The sequence below is a fragment of the Melospiza melodia genome, chromosome 4 (genome assembly GCF_035770615.1).
Source record: "Melospiza melodia melodia isolate bMelMel2 chromosome 4, bMelMel2.pri, whole genome shotgun sequence".
Lineage (NCBI taxonomy): Eukaryota > Metazoa > Chordata > Aves > Passeriformes > Passerellidae > Melospiza > Melospiza melodia.
Window position 1 is genome coordinate 71,267,652 of NC_086197.1, and position 14,679 is coordinate 71,282,330.

General features: G+C 41.0%; 1 protein-coding gene across 2 annotated transcripts in view; it reads right to left on the reverse strand.

Moving 5' to 3' along the window:
- The window catches only part of TBK1 (TANK binding kinase 1), a 28,048-nt gene extending 16,928 nt beyond the window's left edge, over positions 1 to 11,120 (reverse strand). Inside the window, exons 1-7 of one of the 2 annotated variants that reach the window (XM_063155137.1) lie at positions 11,064 to 11,120; positions 7,053 to 7,173; positions 5,212 to 5,352; positions 4,250 to 4,379; positions 3,515 to 3,696; positions 2,547 to 2,707; positions 562 to 672 (exon numbers count right to left, since the gene is read on the reverse strand). In XM_063155137.1, the coding sequence (XP_063011207.1) occupies positions 562 to 672; positions 2,547 to 2,707; positions 3,515 to 3,696; positions 4,250 to 4,379; positions 5,212 to 5,352; positions 7,053 to 7,139 (812 nt within the window). In that variant the 5' untranslated portion in view covers positions 7,140 to 7,173; positions 11,064 to 11,120. Of the gene's footprint in view, positions 1 to 561; positions 673 to 2,546; positions 2,708 to 3,514; positions 3,697 to 4,249; positions 4,380 to 5,211; positions 5,353 to 7,052; positions 7,174 to 8,087; positions 8,276 to 11,063 lie in introns of those variants that run through there. The other variant, XM_063155138.1, reaches the window with a different exon arrangement.
- Positions 11,121 to 14,679: the final 3,559 nt, after the last annotated feature.

A 14,679-nucleotide genomic window follows, 5' to 3' on the forward strand; every position in this document is an offset into this window, starting at 1 on the left:
ATGAAAAATGGGTAAGTGGGCTATGGGAGGTGTTTTCAAAGTCAAACCAAAACTAGATCTTCCATGGCTCTTCCTACTGAATATTATGGACATATGAAGCAAAAATATGATGATAAAATTGAAAAAATACAAATATGTGTTAAAATGCACTGTTGTGACCTTTCTCCTAGCAAAAAGTAAGCCTCTGCATTGTCTTTGCTTATAATTTCCTTCCTACTGCATAATCTTTGTCATGTCTGAAGTCACGTTCTTGCAAGAAATGAGGGCCATCAAAGTTATTGTTTCTTCATTCCTGAGGGTGGAAAAAGTGCAGTAATAGTATTTCTTCTCAAACCACATCAGATGTGCTCATTTGAAAATTAGCAATCAGAACTATTTGGACAGATGGGAAGAAAAAAACCACTTGATAACCAAATATCAGACTGTACTGATGTACTGAAGAGTTCCAAGAAAAAAACGCATCAGACCTCTGCTCCAAAGACCCAATCCTAGAAAATAACTGGAAAAGCCCAATCAAGTGGCATTGAAACACTTTGTGAACATTTGTAAGTTCAAACTTACTTTGAAAGGCTACAAGAAACAGGCATCTCCCAACTCCACTCAATAGGTCCATTTTCTGCTTTCTGTATTCCAGAAATAGCACCAGAAGGCTTTCCAGTGATTATTTTATACCTGCAATACATGACAAAAATGATGGAAACTTCAACTACTACCTCTTATACATATATAGGTTAAGTAATTAATCCTCAAAGGGGCAGAAAAAATGCAAATTTAAATGACAGGCTGGCCTAAATTTGTAGATGGTGCAAAAATTCCCAAACTTCACTTACAAGCTGACAGAGCAGTGCTAAAAGAGTAAAGAACAAAAAGCTATGCTGGAGAAGCAACTTTGTCTACCTCAGCCTTGGGAAAAACTTCTGGAGATATTTCCAACATACTGAAGGAAACCAAAGGTTTTCACAAGGATTAATGAATCAAAGTCAATTTAGTTCAATTTACACATTAACATGCTAACTTCAAGCATGTTCCACAGCCATAGACAACATTCAGCCACCACAAAGTGGCTCGGGCATAGAGAAGGAACATCCAGAAATCTGGACACAATTTGGCATTGTTTAACTTTGTATTGCACAGGCAAGTATTTCTCAAATTTTTCATGAAACGAAATGAGGATCAATAAACTTGTTGCAACAGAATATTTCAGTTGTGCTTTCTTCTTCTGGAGGACAAGATGTATACAAAACATCTCTCAAGCAGCTACAAGAATTCTTATGTGAAAAAAATCACAAGATGGAAAATTTCTTCAACTAAGTAAACTGGAGTCGGTTTTACATGGAGCATCACAACAGAGATGGTATTGATGTGTTAGAGGTTCCAAGTACCACCTTGCTTTATTCTTAAAGTGCAACACACAGAAAAACAAAATAGAACCAGGCTAAGATGAAACAGGAATCGAATAAAATCCTCACATCATAGGCATATCTTCTGTTTTCCATGCAGGAGCCATCCCTGTTATCTGCAGCTGCAGTTCCACAACTATACTACTCAAACATCAGTGTCATTGGTAGTGCACTCATTTCAAGACTGCTGGGTACGACCATCATTTAAAGGACAACACAAATTTGCAGCACCAAAACCCCTTCTCAGAATACTATCATTTCACCTGAGCATCCAAGTTACATAAATGGCACTGCAACAGAGCAGCTAGTGCCACGCTGAAGGAAAGATGTGTGGAAAAACACCAGGATTTTGGGGGAACTCAATTCAGGTCTTTCTCAGTCTAAATGCTTAATTCAGATCTTAAGGTGCCACACAGTAAAATCCTTGTTGAAGCAGAATGTTTCTACTGATTTTGGCTGGGTTAGAGTTAAGTTCCTTCATAGTAGTGTATGGTACCATGTTTTGGATTTGTGACCAAAACAGTGTCAATAACATAGGCATGTTTCACCATTGCTGAGCAGCACTTATACAGCATCATGGCCTCTTCTACTTTTCTACTGCCCTACCAGCAAGTAGACTGGGGCCAGGCAAGAAGTTCAAAGGGGATACAGGAGGACAGCTGACCCAAGGGATATTCCACACCATACTGCTCAGACACAGAAGCTAAGGAGGAGGGGGGGAAGAATTTGCCAGGGTGGCATTTGGTCAGGGACTGACTGTGCATCAGGTGGCTGCTCGTGAGTAACCGGGGATTTTTCTGCATTACTTGTGTTCCTTGGTTTTGTTTCCCTTGGGGTTTAAGAGGCAAGGGCTGCTGATTCTTGTGGAGTTTTTTTTACTTATTAAACTGGCTTTAGATCAGCCTATGAGTTTTTGCACTTTCACCCTTACAATTCTCTCCCCCATGCCACTACAGAGAAGTGAGTGAAGAGCTCTGTAATGTTCAGCTGCCTGCTGGGGCCATACCACAACAAGAGAGTGTTTTTCCTTTCATATTTTCACTGTTTTAAAGTTTGTCTAGATGTGTGTAGGATTCCTTAGTAAAAAGCATTTCAAGGGCTGATTTAATTTATCAACAGATGAAACTCTCCTTCTAAATTACCTACATCACTTCCTTGTTCCTGCGAGGCCCTTCAAAAGGTCGGAAAGGCAAGCTCCCCGTTGCAGCATGGTAAAAGGTCACTCCTATGCTCCACAGATCCACTGTAGCTCCGTACTTCTTCTGATGCTCCTTCCTCAAAACTGCTCGCTCATACATATCAGGATGCTAAAGAGAAAAAAAAAAGTTACAATTGGTTTATGAAGCTTTATGAAGAAAAAAACCCAATTTATCCTTTCACAGCAAGGTAATTTGTCAGTCTAAACTTTCAGTTCTTTAAAAAAGAAAAGCTTGCTTGTATCATAGAAGATGCTTATGCTATTCTGACAAACATCACTATATTCCTAGGTATGACTGTTGCTTTTATTAAAAAGTTTTGCAAAAAATATTTTAAAATTCAGTTGGAGAGTGACTACTAGTATAAAAGACCACTAAAAAAGAGAAGAAATTCAGTATTCCTCCTGATGATTTTGAAACAACAGAAACCAAATGGAAAAAAGATCCACAGCAGAGGAGAGTATCAGCTGTGATTCACATGTGGGAAAACACAGCAGGAAAGAACCATACTAACGTGCTTGTCTCAATACTTCTCTGCCTGCCTCTCTTTGGTTAGTCAAGGTTTCACATGAAGCTTAACCACCCCTAATGTCATCCAAGTAGCTCAAATACAAATTAAAACATCAACAGAGATAAAGGCAAATATATTCATAATTAAAATATAGTTGTTCCTCCTTTCACACAAGGCAACAGTTAAAGCTGGACCTGGAAATTATTTCAAGGCTGATGTATTTACACCAGCAGAAGATGGCATGACCCAAGGTGAAACAGTCCAGTGGAAAGTTATAAAAACAATTTTAATACAAAGGTTTAAATACTAATTCCCAACAACCTGACCTTGATCTATTCAACTACAATCATGAACGGCCTCAGGCTTCAAAAATTTCTTCAACAGAAAATTAAATCATATGGTCTTACTAAATACTCTTCTGTGCCATAGAGAGAAACAAATTGTTCATCATCTTCAAGTTCTCTCGCTGCACCAAAATCTGTAAGTTTGTAAACAGACTGCCCATCTTCACCTATAACACGCATTATATTGCCTGGCTTGATGTCACGGTGCACTATTCCATTCTCACGGAGATGATTCATCCCAGCCACTTCAATTGAAAAAACAAATACAGAATTCATGTACACATTGGGACACACTCTGTGCAAACACTGAATTGTAACTGATGCTAGGAAGACACACTTATGTTCTCATTGGGAAATGGGAATGAGAAGGGACACATCATTAACAGAAAGACCATGACCACAGATTACTTTTTTTTCTTCCTAAACAGCTAAATTACAGCATTTCTCGCTCTCAGTAACATCTCTCCCATAAAGTAAATTTTATAGCAGGTAAACAAAGGTAAACCATATTATTTTTCTAATTAACTCTTCTGAAATTATCACTAGAAGTCTGTTCAATATGTGAAAAGTAATCTTGAAATAAAGAAAAAAATTACATCAATACTTTGCACATAAATGGCTTCTTAATGCAGATACCTATACCAACACAGATATAAATATGTGATTCCATATGACCATATTAATTTGCTCAATTAGTTGACAGTCATGTAAATTTGTCTCTTGCTGTTTCAAGGTAAATAAAACAAGTATGAGATTGTTTCAGTCAACAAATTAGACCAAAGAGCTAAGTCTACATACCCACATCTCTCAAAACAATTAAGAATTCAGACTCTGGCAAACCAAAGGCATTAGATGGCTCCTCTAAAACTGTGTACAAACTCCCACATGGACAAAATTCCATAACTAGTACTTTGTGTCTAGTAGTTGTCTGAAAAAAAAAATCAAAAAGAGATTAAGAATCTGACTATTGTGACACCAATGTCAGAAATTACCTATAACCACAAGACCTTACTTTCAAAAAAGAAAAGTAAAATCTATAACTATATCATAATTTCCATTCTGGTGATCTTCAAAAGAAGCGCAGGTGGATTTTTATATTGTTTCACGTATTCCAACTTGGAGATGGGAAAATAAGAAAGCCTCAAGTTCTAGGCAGTAGCAGGTTGACAGCAGCATTGACAGGTGGACAAGTGAGAAACTACACACCATAAGTGCTGAGAATATCAACTGTCCTTTACTCTTTACTCATCTCATCATCTGGATCATTTAAACTCAAGAGTCTCAGTTTCAGTTCAGCTGCTCCAATTTATACTATTATACTACTGTACAATAGTATCCTATGTCATCATTTTAGTTGGTTGAAAAAGAAAAGCATAAAATAGTCAGGATTACCGAAACACCTTCAACTATAAACAGTTCCCTTATTCAAATATTAAATATTAGTACATGTAGATACCTCAAAAATCCTAATTCAAGATAAAACTTAGGACAGGTGGCTTCTCAAGATAAGATTCATTACTTGAGCCTACACACCGAAGATGTTTCACCTACTGAAAGCAAGCATATTCTTTCTTACAGCAACAACAACAAAGAAGAAAGAAAACTAAAATATGGTGGTGGTTGGGTGGGAGTATTTGTATCACCATGTATGTTACCATTCTTTAAAAATGCAACCGTACACTTTATGGTTGTAGATAAAACAAAAAACCAGTTACTGCAGTTACTTCCATGCATCTCAGATCACAAACACAATTCATTACCTCTTCCTCAATGGCAAACAATTTGACAATGTTCTTATGATTTAGTTTCTTCAATACTTCAAACTCTCGCATCTGAACATCCACAGGACGAAGGAAACTTATACTGTTAAATACTTTGACAGCATATAAATCCCCAGTTTTCTGTTGAAAACAAACAAACTACTCATCAAACAGAAGCAAAAAATTGTAAATGTACACATAGACATTATCCAAGCATTTTCTGATTTTCTATTATATATGCGAGTATAACCAGTCTAAAAATATTTCAAAATACTACTTTGTGCTAAGGTGGAAATAAAGATTCTGCTAAAAAAATAACATTGCATTAGTTTAATATAGATTAGAAGCAAAAAGACCAGCTGAAAGGAAACTCATTAGGTCACAAAATCTAAGAGTTCTTAAAAAAGAGGACTGTTAGTATAACAAAGGCTACACATTTAAAAATTACTCCTCACCTTAGCTGAAAAATATTTTTTCGTGGCAAGAGTTACTTGCACTAATCAATGTAATGAGAGGCATGCACATACTTGGCTTACTTAAGCTAAAAGACAATTTCTGGTAGCTGAATGTTGCTCTCTTCTTTCTTTACTGTTCTGTTTATACTGATAAACCAGTATTTTGTTTTTTCAGAGGCAGTTTTGAGCACTACATGCCATTCATGTAAAATCCTGAAGCAGTTCAAACCCACATAATAAGTGTCAGGAGCGTAAATCAGGAGCTTAATCAGATTTAAGTTCTCCAGAGGGACTAAGCCTCAACATACTCAGGCAACAACAGCACCCGCTGGAAGTGCAACTTGTGTCCCTCTCAGGGCAAAGCATCTTCCTGTGCCCACGCTAGGATTAAGCTTGCACTAGCAGTTGGTGCAACAGATTATTTCTAAGGACACAGCCTTGCTGTGCTCAGACAAGGTGTGCTTTGCAGCACACTCACGTGCACTACTGGAGCCCAGGTAAAAGCTTTCTCCCATTGACAATGGGCCACAGGTCACAGGCTCAGACTAGTGAGGGTGATAAGAGGTGCAACCATGGTTTACAGGGGAATCATTCTGTGCTGAAATTCACCCACCCAGAAAAGCACACTAACTGCTAAACTATTGCTTAATGCTGTTTCACACTTGTTTGTGGAACACAGAAACACTGTATCTTACAAATCACTTTGTACTGATTTCACACAGACTATCATTACTGTAAGGCAACTTTCACAACTATACTCTGCTTTGTGAGATATATTGTGAAATTCATAGAAACAAATGACCTACACAAGTAAGGTCCTCTTAGCCCCTCACTCAGGTTGCAACATACACTGCAGTGTATCATTTGCACAGCAAAAAATTACTATTTTGCACTGATTACCCAAGGCATGTCACCAAGAAGACATATGAAAAGCACTGACTTACTGATAACTAACAACTGCTTCATCCACTACAATAAGAATATTTCACGCAAAAAAAAAAAAACCAAATCACCAGAACAGGTTTCAAAACAACAGATAAAAACCAAAGAAAAGACAGTTTAACAAAGATATATATAATAGGATCATGTAATAGAAACTGGTAAGTCATTTGTTTCTATTCAGAATTCTTGAATAAAGTTTATTTTTTGGTAAAAATGAAGAAAAAGGAATGAAGAAATATGAAGAAACATATTTTACAAGGAAAAATAATGCAACATTAAGAACAAATCCTTAGAAATTTAACTACAGAACTCTAATTCAATGGACACACTAAAATTAAAAACTAAGCATGAATAATTACACAGATACATTTGCTTTACGCCTAAATTTTGAACTTTTTTTGTTGATTTCATGATGCTACTTGCACATGAAAATTCCTCACAAACCTTCTGTCGTCCCCGGAAAACATTTGCAGTCGCTCCCTGTCCCAGAATGTCAGACAACAGCCAGAGGTAATTTGGAGTGCTCTGCATCTTTGCTCTTTGATCAGACAGTTTTCTTTTTCACCTTAAAACAGAAGGTTCAATACACTGAATTATAATTTAGTAAAACACATGACTTATTTAAATTAGAAGGAAATATAAATGTCCAAACCCCAACGACATGTAGAATGAAGAACAACCAAGTAGAGGAACTAGAAGTGAAATATGGAAACAAAAATAAGCCAAACAATCAAAACTAATGCCATTGACACAACACCTCTCTGCATTTAAGGTCTGTATCCCCCAGACTTTGTTTGAAAGATCAACTGGAAAGGTGAAAATCTTAGAATCTCTTTACTGTTGTACATGGCATGGAAATGATCAAGTAACAAAATATATAGAAAAGAGGCAAAAACACATGTACAAGGTCTTCTAAAGGTAAGCAAGACCTGTAACTGAATTCCATTATTCTGTACATATGCCAAAGAACAAACATTAGAGATGATGTTAGATATGTATAGAGATATTTTACATCACTTTGGCTCTGGAAGTTGCATTTCAGTAGAACCGTAAAGGAGATGGACTAGCAACACATAAAAAATTACTTTTACATGAGCTTGAAAAAAGCTACAATTGACAGAAGCATTTACATCCACTAGCTGGAACTAGCAATTACTACTGAAAGAAATCAAGAGACATTTTCTCTCATTTCTAAAAGTTCATATTGGGTATGCCACATCTACAGGAATTTCCCCACGCTTCCTGAAATATGAACTGTCAGATACTCGGTCTACACAGATTCACATGAAAGAGGAAAAAAGTTTGATTAAATTAAAATTACTAACATAAAATAGAACATTAGAACTGCCACATTTTCCTGTTTGCCAAAACAGCAGGAGCTGCAGGTGAATACCCTTAACTTTCTGGTTTAATTAACACACTGATTTTGCCATTAAACCTAGGAAAAGGCTCTAAAATCAAAGATGGAGCTTGCCTAACCTAACGAATTGCAAAATGGCAACTGGACGAGGGAAGTTCCTACAGTGCCGGTCTCCGCTCAGCTTGGCAGGGGACGCTGCATGTTACTTGCACGTGGTATGTGACAGGAAACTGCTGACTGATACTCAAAGAAAGAAGCCTGTAAGCGCTGAAGAAGAGGCATGACAGCATGTCCTGTATCCGCTCGCAGAAGCGGCACTTTCTGGGAGCTCGCTGGCGCGCAGGAGCCGCACGGTGCGCGCCCAGGAGAGCGCGGGGAGCCGCTGGGCAGCTCGGGCCGCTCTCCCGGCCCCGCTCCCGTCCCGGCCCCGCTCCCGTCCCGGCCCCGCTCCGCTCCCGTCCGAGCGCACACGGCTCCGGGCGCTCCTCCGCCTGCAGCGACCGCAGACCGCACGCTGTCCTCCTGCTGCTGGCGCAGGGGAGATGTGCAGCTTCCTGCAAAGCTGTCCCAGAGCATCCAAGCAATGACATGCAGCGTTCAGCATGCAAAGACACAAAGCAAAGACCTGACATTACTCCACAGTTAACTGAGAGTCACGCAGCAATGCCATCTGCAAAAGTTCTTAATGCCTCTGGAAGGGACAAAAGATTTTATGTCAAATTTAGACAACAAAAAAAAAAGCAAACCCTAACACCACATTCCCAACCGTGACAATTCCTGGTTCACTCTGACACAACAATTTGCAACAGTAGGAAAAGATGACTTCTCCCATCAGGCAATTACTGTAGATGCCAATGATCTCTCTACAATGCAGACACAGAAGGTACAGAAGAGATGATGCAAAGAAATAATGCACAGCCTGCTCTGCAAACCGTTTGTAAAATCTTCAAGTTAAAACATTCCTCTCATAATTAAACTCCTGCTTCTAACAGGCCAGCTGGCACATTACCAGTAAGCATGGATTTTGTGATTTACTTCAAAACAACATTCATGGACTCATAGCAAGACACAGAAACATAATGAATCCTTTCTAATCAGACAGACAGTGCACAGAAATTCTCCATCAAAATCTATTCAAATAAAAACAAATATTAGCAGCCCATTAACAGACTGAATTATTACATTTCCCAAAATAATAAAGATGATGTAGCTTATGTACAAGATCAGCTCTTTTTCTTTACAGTCTTAATCTATAATTAAATATGCACAAAGGTCAATGGATGAAAAAACAAAAGAACATGACTGCAACAGATGATCTTCTGATATTAAGAATAAACCCAGATCAGAAAGTCATTTAATGGATTCTCCAAGTCTCGAGTTTTTCACTCTTAAAACAAAATATAGATATAAATATAGCAATATTAATCCCAAGGTACATATTATGTGGCAAAACAAAGTCAGTATTGCACTATTATCCTTTTTTGTTAGAAGAGTACACTCTTTTTGGCAGTCTTCATGTCTAAGGAATAAAGTCTCATTCAGCTTTAACCTTCAAATTATAATAATTAGATCAATTAACATGTCAGGCCTCCTTTAATACTTTGTGTTCTCTGACAAAGTCATAACTGATATTTGCTAAATACTCAGCATCTCAAGTTTTCTCTTCATTTCTTCCACTATATTTCTAAATGAAGTTACTAAGGGTTTCCTATTAAAATAATAATAAAGAAAAAAATTTTAAAAGGCTCTAACTCTGTGATTGATCCTGTCACTAGACCTGTCACATAGCTGAACTTGCTATGTCTTCATATCTCACTTATGGTCACTGAGTCTGGTATTAGATGAGTCAAAAGCTCCTCACATACATCTAAAGAAATCTCTCCAGCTTGCAGTTTGATTTATTATCCCCCATGACTCATTAGCATTTCAGGGGCTTGGGGGCTGCTTTTTAGGTGTTTTTTATTGAAGATTTTTCTGCTTCTGGTCATGCTACTACTCTTTTAACCTATCAGCAGAGGGGATTGTAACAAAAAAAAGACTGCTTTGCTAATGCAGTCTTTGAAGCAGGAGTACTGCCTGCTCCTAACTAACAGGAAGGAATTTTCTGCTACCTCTGGCATACGGGATAAGCACACAAAGCAGACATAGCTCCCCTGTTGACAGCTGCAATCTACAACTTCACCAGGCAAGCAGGGACAGATGAAGTTTAAGTGATGGCACTTTCTGCTTACAGGCAAGATCCTATATGCCACCAAAGCCAACAGACAAGGTGCTGAGATTCCAAATAAATGTTATTCACAGTCTTTTAATTATTAACGTTTTATACTTCCCTGTATGCCGTCTCTCAAGGCTTAGAAAATAAGGTTCTCCTCCTAAAGCTCCTGCTTCCTACCCCTGCTTTCTTCAGCTACAACCTCCTTAGGGGGTTTCCAGTCCAACAGCTGGCATCTCAATCACGGAAATATCCCGCCCTTGGCCACACAAGGAGCTGCTTGAACCCTAACAAAGACACACAATGGCAAGCCTGGCTCCAGTGCTGCTCACCACCCCTACTCTAGGAATGTCCAACCCATACTGCAGGCAGAGGACTCGGCCTGTGTGGGACTGCAGCTCCTGGAAACCAGCGGAGGGCCACGTCCTTCCCTCGCCGGGGAGGGGATGGGCACAGCCCCGGGGCTCATCCCCGCAGCAGGACGAGATTCCCGACGTAAAACTTTAACAACTCCTACAGCCACGAAGGCGACGCCGCTTCCTGAGTCACATTCACGGGGATGGAAGTCACCGAGACCGGGGTATGGGCCGGGCCCCGGGCACGCCGCAGAGGCCACGGGCCGGCCTCGCCTCATACCCCCCGGACTGCACGGCCGGGCCCGCCGCTACCTCGGGGGGGCCGCCCGCGACCCGCAGCTCCCGCGAAGGCCCCGCCGCCGCCCCGGGAAACTGAAACCACCGCGCCCGGCGGCTGCCGCCTCCCCGGGGCACCAGCGCGATGGCGGCGAGGGCACGAGCCGGCGCGGCCCACCTCGGTTCGGCCCGGCCCTCCGCGGCCACCCCCGAGCCCGCCCTGGCCAGCCCAGCCCCGCAGCCCCACGCACCAGCCGCTCCCGCCGGCCTGCCCAGCGCCCCGGCCGCTTCCAGCTTCCTGCCGCGGCGCGGGGAGGCGGAGCGGGCCAGGCACCGCCCGGGCCGCCGCGCCCTGCCCGCCCGGCGGGGCCTGTGCGGGGACCCGCGCGTTGGGGCCGAGGATGCGCCGCCCAGTCCTGAGGCGGTGGATCGCCAGACAGGAAAATATGTGGGAACATGGGAAAGTGGGAGCGGGGTGCTGGATAAAAGTGGCCACTCCGGGTGTTTTCGCTGGCGCGATGTTACCAGCGCTCGGAGCGTTTCCGGGGAGGGTTGCGTGGGGATTATTTTGCTGCGTAATCGGCCCGGCGGAGGTTTCGATTTCTCGGCTCCCCAGGCAGAGCTGCCTCTGCCCCAGCGCTGAGCCGGGACTGTGGGACCCCCGACTCCCCACGGCGGGCTCAAGGGATACCCGAGAGAAATGTCTTCACACCCCGTGTAATTTCTCTTTCACCTCGTTAAAACCTCAGGAAATCGTGGCAATTCCCACATTCCCGCTCCCGCTTAGTTGTTACTGATATGTTTTAAACCAAAGTTCTCGGCTGATTTATCCCATGCTATGTGTTTCTTGTCTGTCTGGTAATGTTGCTGTTCCAGTAAATGATCTGTATACTGAAATATTGATAGCTTTATAATTTATGCATAATGTAATCTGATCATAATTATAGTGGGAAAATACTGAAAAGATTTTTTTTACCTTCCAAGATGATCCCTCTTTTGGATGCTCTGTATTTCCTGTTTGGAGTTGCCATCTTCCCAAATCTTGGAAGCCTGTTCTCTTGAGGAACTGACAGCAGCCTCTTGCTCCCAGGCTTTCTTTGTTGTTACTATCTTACCTTTCATAAGTTTTATCAAAAGTTCAGACTTTCTCTGCTTCACTTTTTACAGAGCACTCAAGTTTTTCTGAAGCTCTCCCTAGTGAAACTGATAAATTGGCTACAAGGCACTAAGGGATTTTTGATACATTGATGCATTTATGGTCTTAATATAAATGCCTAATTTATGTTCTCCATTTGTTGGCATCTGAACTTTGCTTTATAATGCTATATTGAAGAGGGGATAGTCACCTACTACATTTGGGTTCTGTCCTTGCATCTTTCAAAACATTTTGTCCAATTTAAGAATAGGAGAAAACAGACACAAAAAAAGGAAACTACCATTGCGGTTTCATGCTAGAATTTTTTTACTTTGCTTCCATTTGTTTTTAACATACAAGTAAAACTTTTGGTATTCCTCCCCTCTGTCGTATTTGGATTCTCATTCCTGTTCACAAATTCAGCAGCCTGTAGCTGCACAGGCCTGAAAGCTTATCAGTCTTTAGCCATTACAGCAGCCTGTAAATAAAAGGTACCATCTCTCTAGAAAAGGTGCCTCATCTTTAGTTATGACTTGCAGTTCTGTTTCTCATTTAGACACTCTTTACAAGAGGAAGTTTGCCTTATACACTAGAGGAGTTACCACCATGATGATTTTAAACACCTGCAGTCTAGATATAGGGGCATTTTGACCACAGCAATGTTAAATCATACAGGCAAGGTGCAGGTGGTTGTTTGGTGCAGCCTTTAAGTGAGATCACTAATGTTTGTCTGAAAAAGGATAAATTGTGATTGTCAACCCAATCTCTCCATGGAGTGCTCTCATTTATCTCTTATCTTCTTCCCCTTCCTACCCCACAAGAAATATCAGTCATACAATATGCTGAGTTGGAAGGGATCTACCAAGCATCCCTGAGTTGCAACTTCTGGCTCTGCACAAGACCATCCCTGAGAGTCACCATGTGCTTGAGTAGTTTTCACATTATATTCTAAGTATGTAAACACTGCCTGAAGAATCTAGTTCACACTCTTGATTATGAGGTGCATCACAAGATTTCTTATTGGGACCAAGTAGTGAATTTCTTGGTCCAGATGTTAAAAAAAAAACCATGCACAGCAGGAATCCACTTATTCAAAGTAAAGATGTAGAAACCCAGCAACTGCCTTTCTAAACCTTAATTCTTTGCAAAGAATGTTACTAGGCACTGCATACCCACCACAAACCCAACTGTGACACAGCAGCTGCAGACCTGCCATCTACACCACTGAAACAAACCTGCTTGTAGCCAGAATCAGTAACTACATGTTAGGCTAAAGATACAGAAACTACCCCAAAGGTGCTGCTTTACAGCTCACATTGCATAAGCCCCAACAGTACAGTATGCTGATTGAACAGTCTAAGCATACAAAAGTAAACAATCCTTTTTTAATTCTTCAAGCTGAATCAATTAAGAGTCTCTGAAGATCCAGACTACCCATCCTACAGGATACTCATTCAGTGATGGATGGGAAGGCAGGGTACAAGTTTATAATAGAGGCACACCCACATAATGGTGCCACACACAGCTCTAGCCTACACTTGGCACACCCTGCTTTCTATCTGTTCTCACCTGCCACCACCAGAGCAGGCAACACTGTGAGGGGGAAGTGTTTCTGCTGCTTCAGCTTCCTGGATAGCTGATTATGGGCACAGATGAGCTCCAGATCTGGCACAAAGGGACCTACAGGAGTGGTAAAGATGGTGGGGTTGAGGAATGAAGAGAGTCTCTTTTGGCAGAGGCCAGTTTAAAGACTTTGCTCATGAGGGTCTAATTTGATAACAGCTAAATCATCCTCTTAGCAGCACTGCCCTTACTTGAGAAGGCAAAACCCTAGTTCACATATAAAAACCCAAAAAGCTTTGTTGTTCACTTCATAATTTGCCTACTGAAAGCTCTCTCCTCGGTGTGGTGAAGCTTCCATAACTGTGGGGAAGGAGGCCAAGACAGACACAGAAGACTGACAGCAAATCCTCAGCCATAGCTGCAGTGTCAGAGGTGCAGCCTTCGTGCTGGGGAGGTGCAGGAGAACTGCAACACCTGGAAAGCACCAAGCCAGAGAGGGAAGTCTTCTAGTGCTATGGGAGAAAATGAAATGGAGCATGGGTATGGCAGCAAAGGGAGGGAAACAGTACTGTGAAACTAGGAAATATGAAAAGCACAATAAGCACTCACTCTGTCATACGACAAATAAATAACAAGAAACTTTTGATTAAACACATAAAAATCAGGAACAAAATCTTAAAGTAATATTGTCCTATTGAAGGTAGTAACAGCACTTTCTTCCCTCAGTGAAAAATTAAAATGCTCAAAACATCACAACAGTCTGATCCTGGATGCTGCTTCTGGCCCATCTTCCCATTTACTTTTCAATTAAAGAACACGCACCACAGGGTCTAGGAAAAATGCTCATCTGATTACACTAGAACTAAGTCAGCTTTTTACTAAGGACATTAGTTCATGAGGAAAGTATTATAAATCCCATGCATGGCAAGACTCAAACTTTCCCCTTGCCCCTATGAGATAGTTATAAAAACCTGTTATGTTACAGAATTAAAAAAATAAAAGTAGCAGCATTCTACTAAAAATCACTGTTACACCATTAATGCTACTGAAATATTGCAGTGAATGCAACTATTTCTTTGTGCCAGCATCTTCCACATGCAAGGGAGCAATATAATTTATTACCTAAGAACCAGAAAAATTGCCAGGTTCCACTCAGATGTAACAGTCAG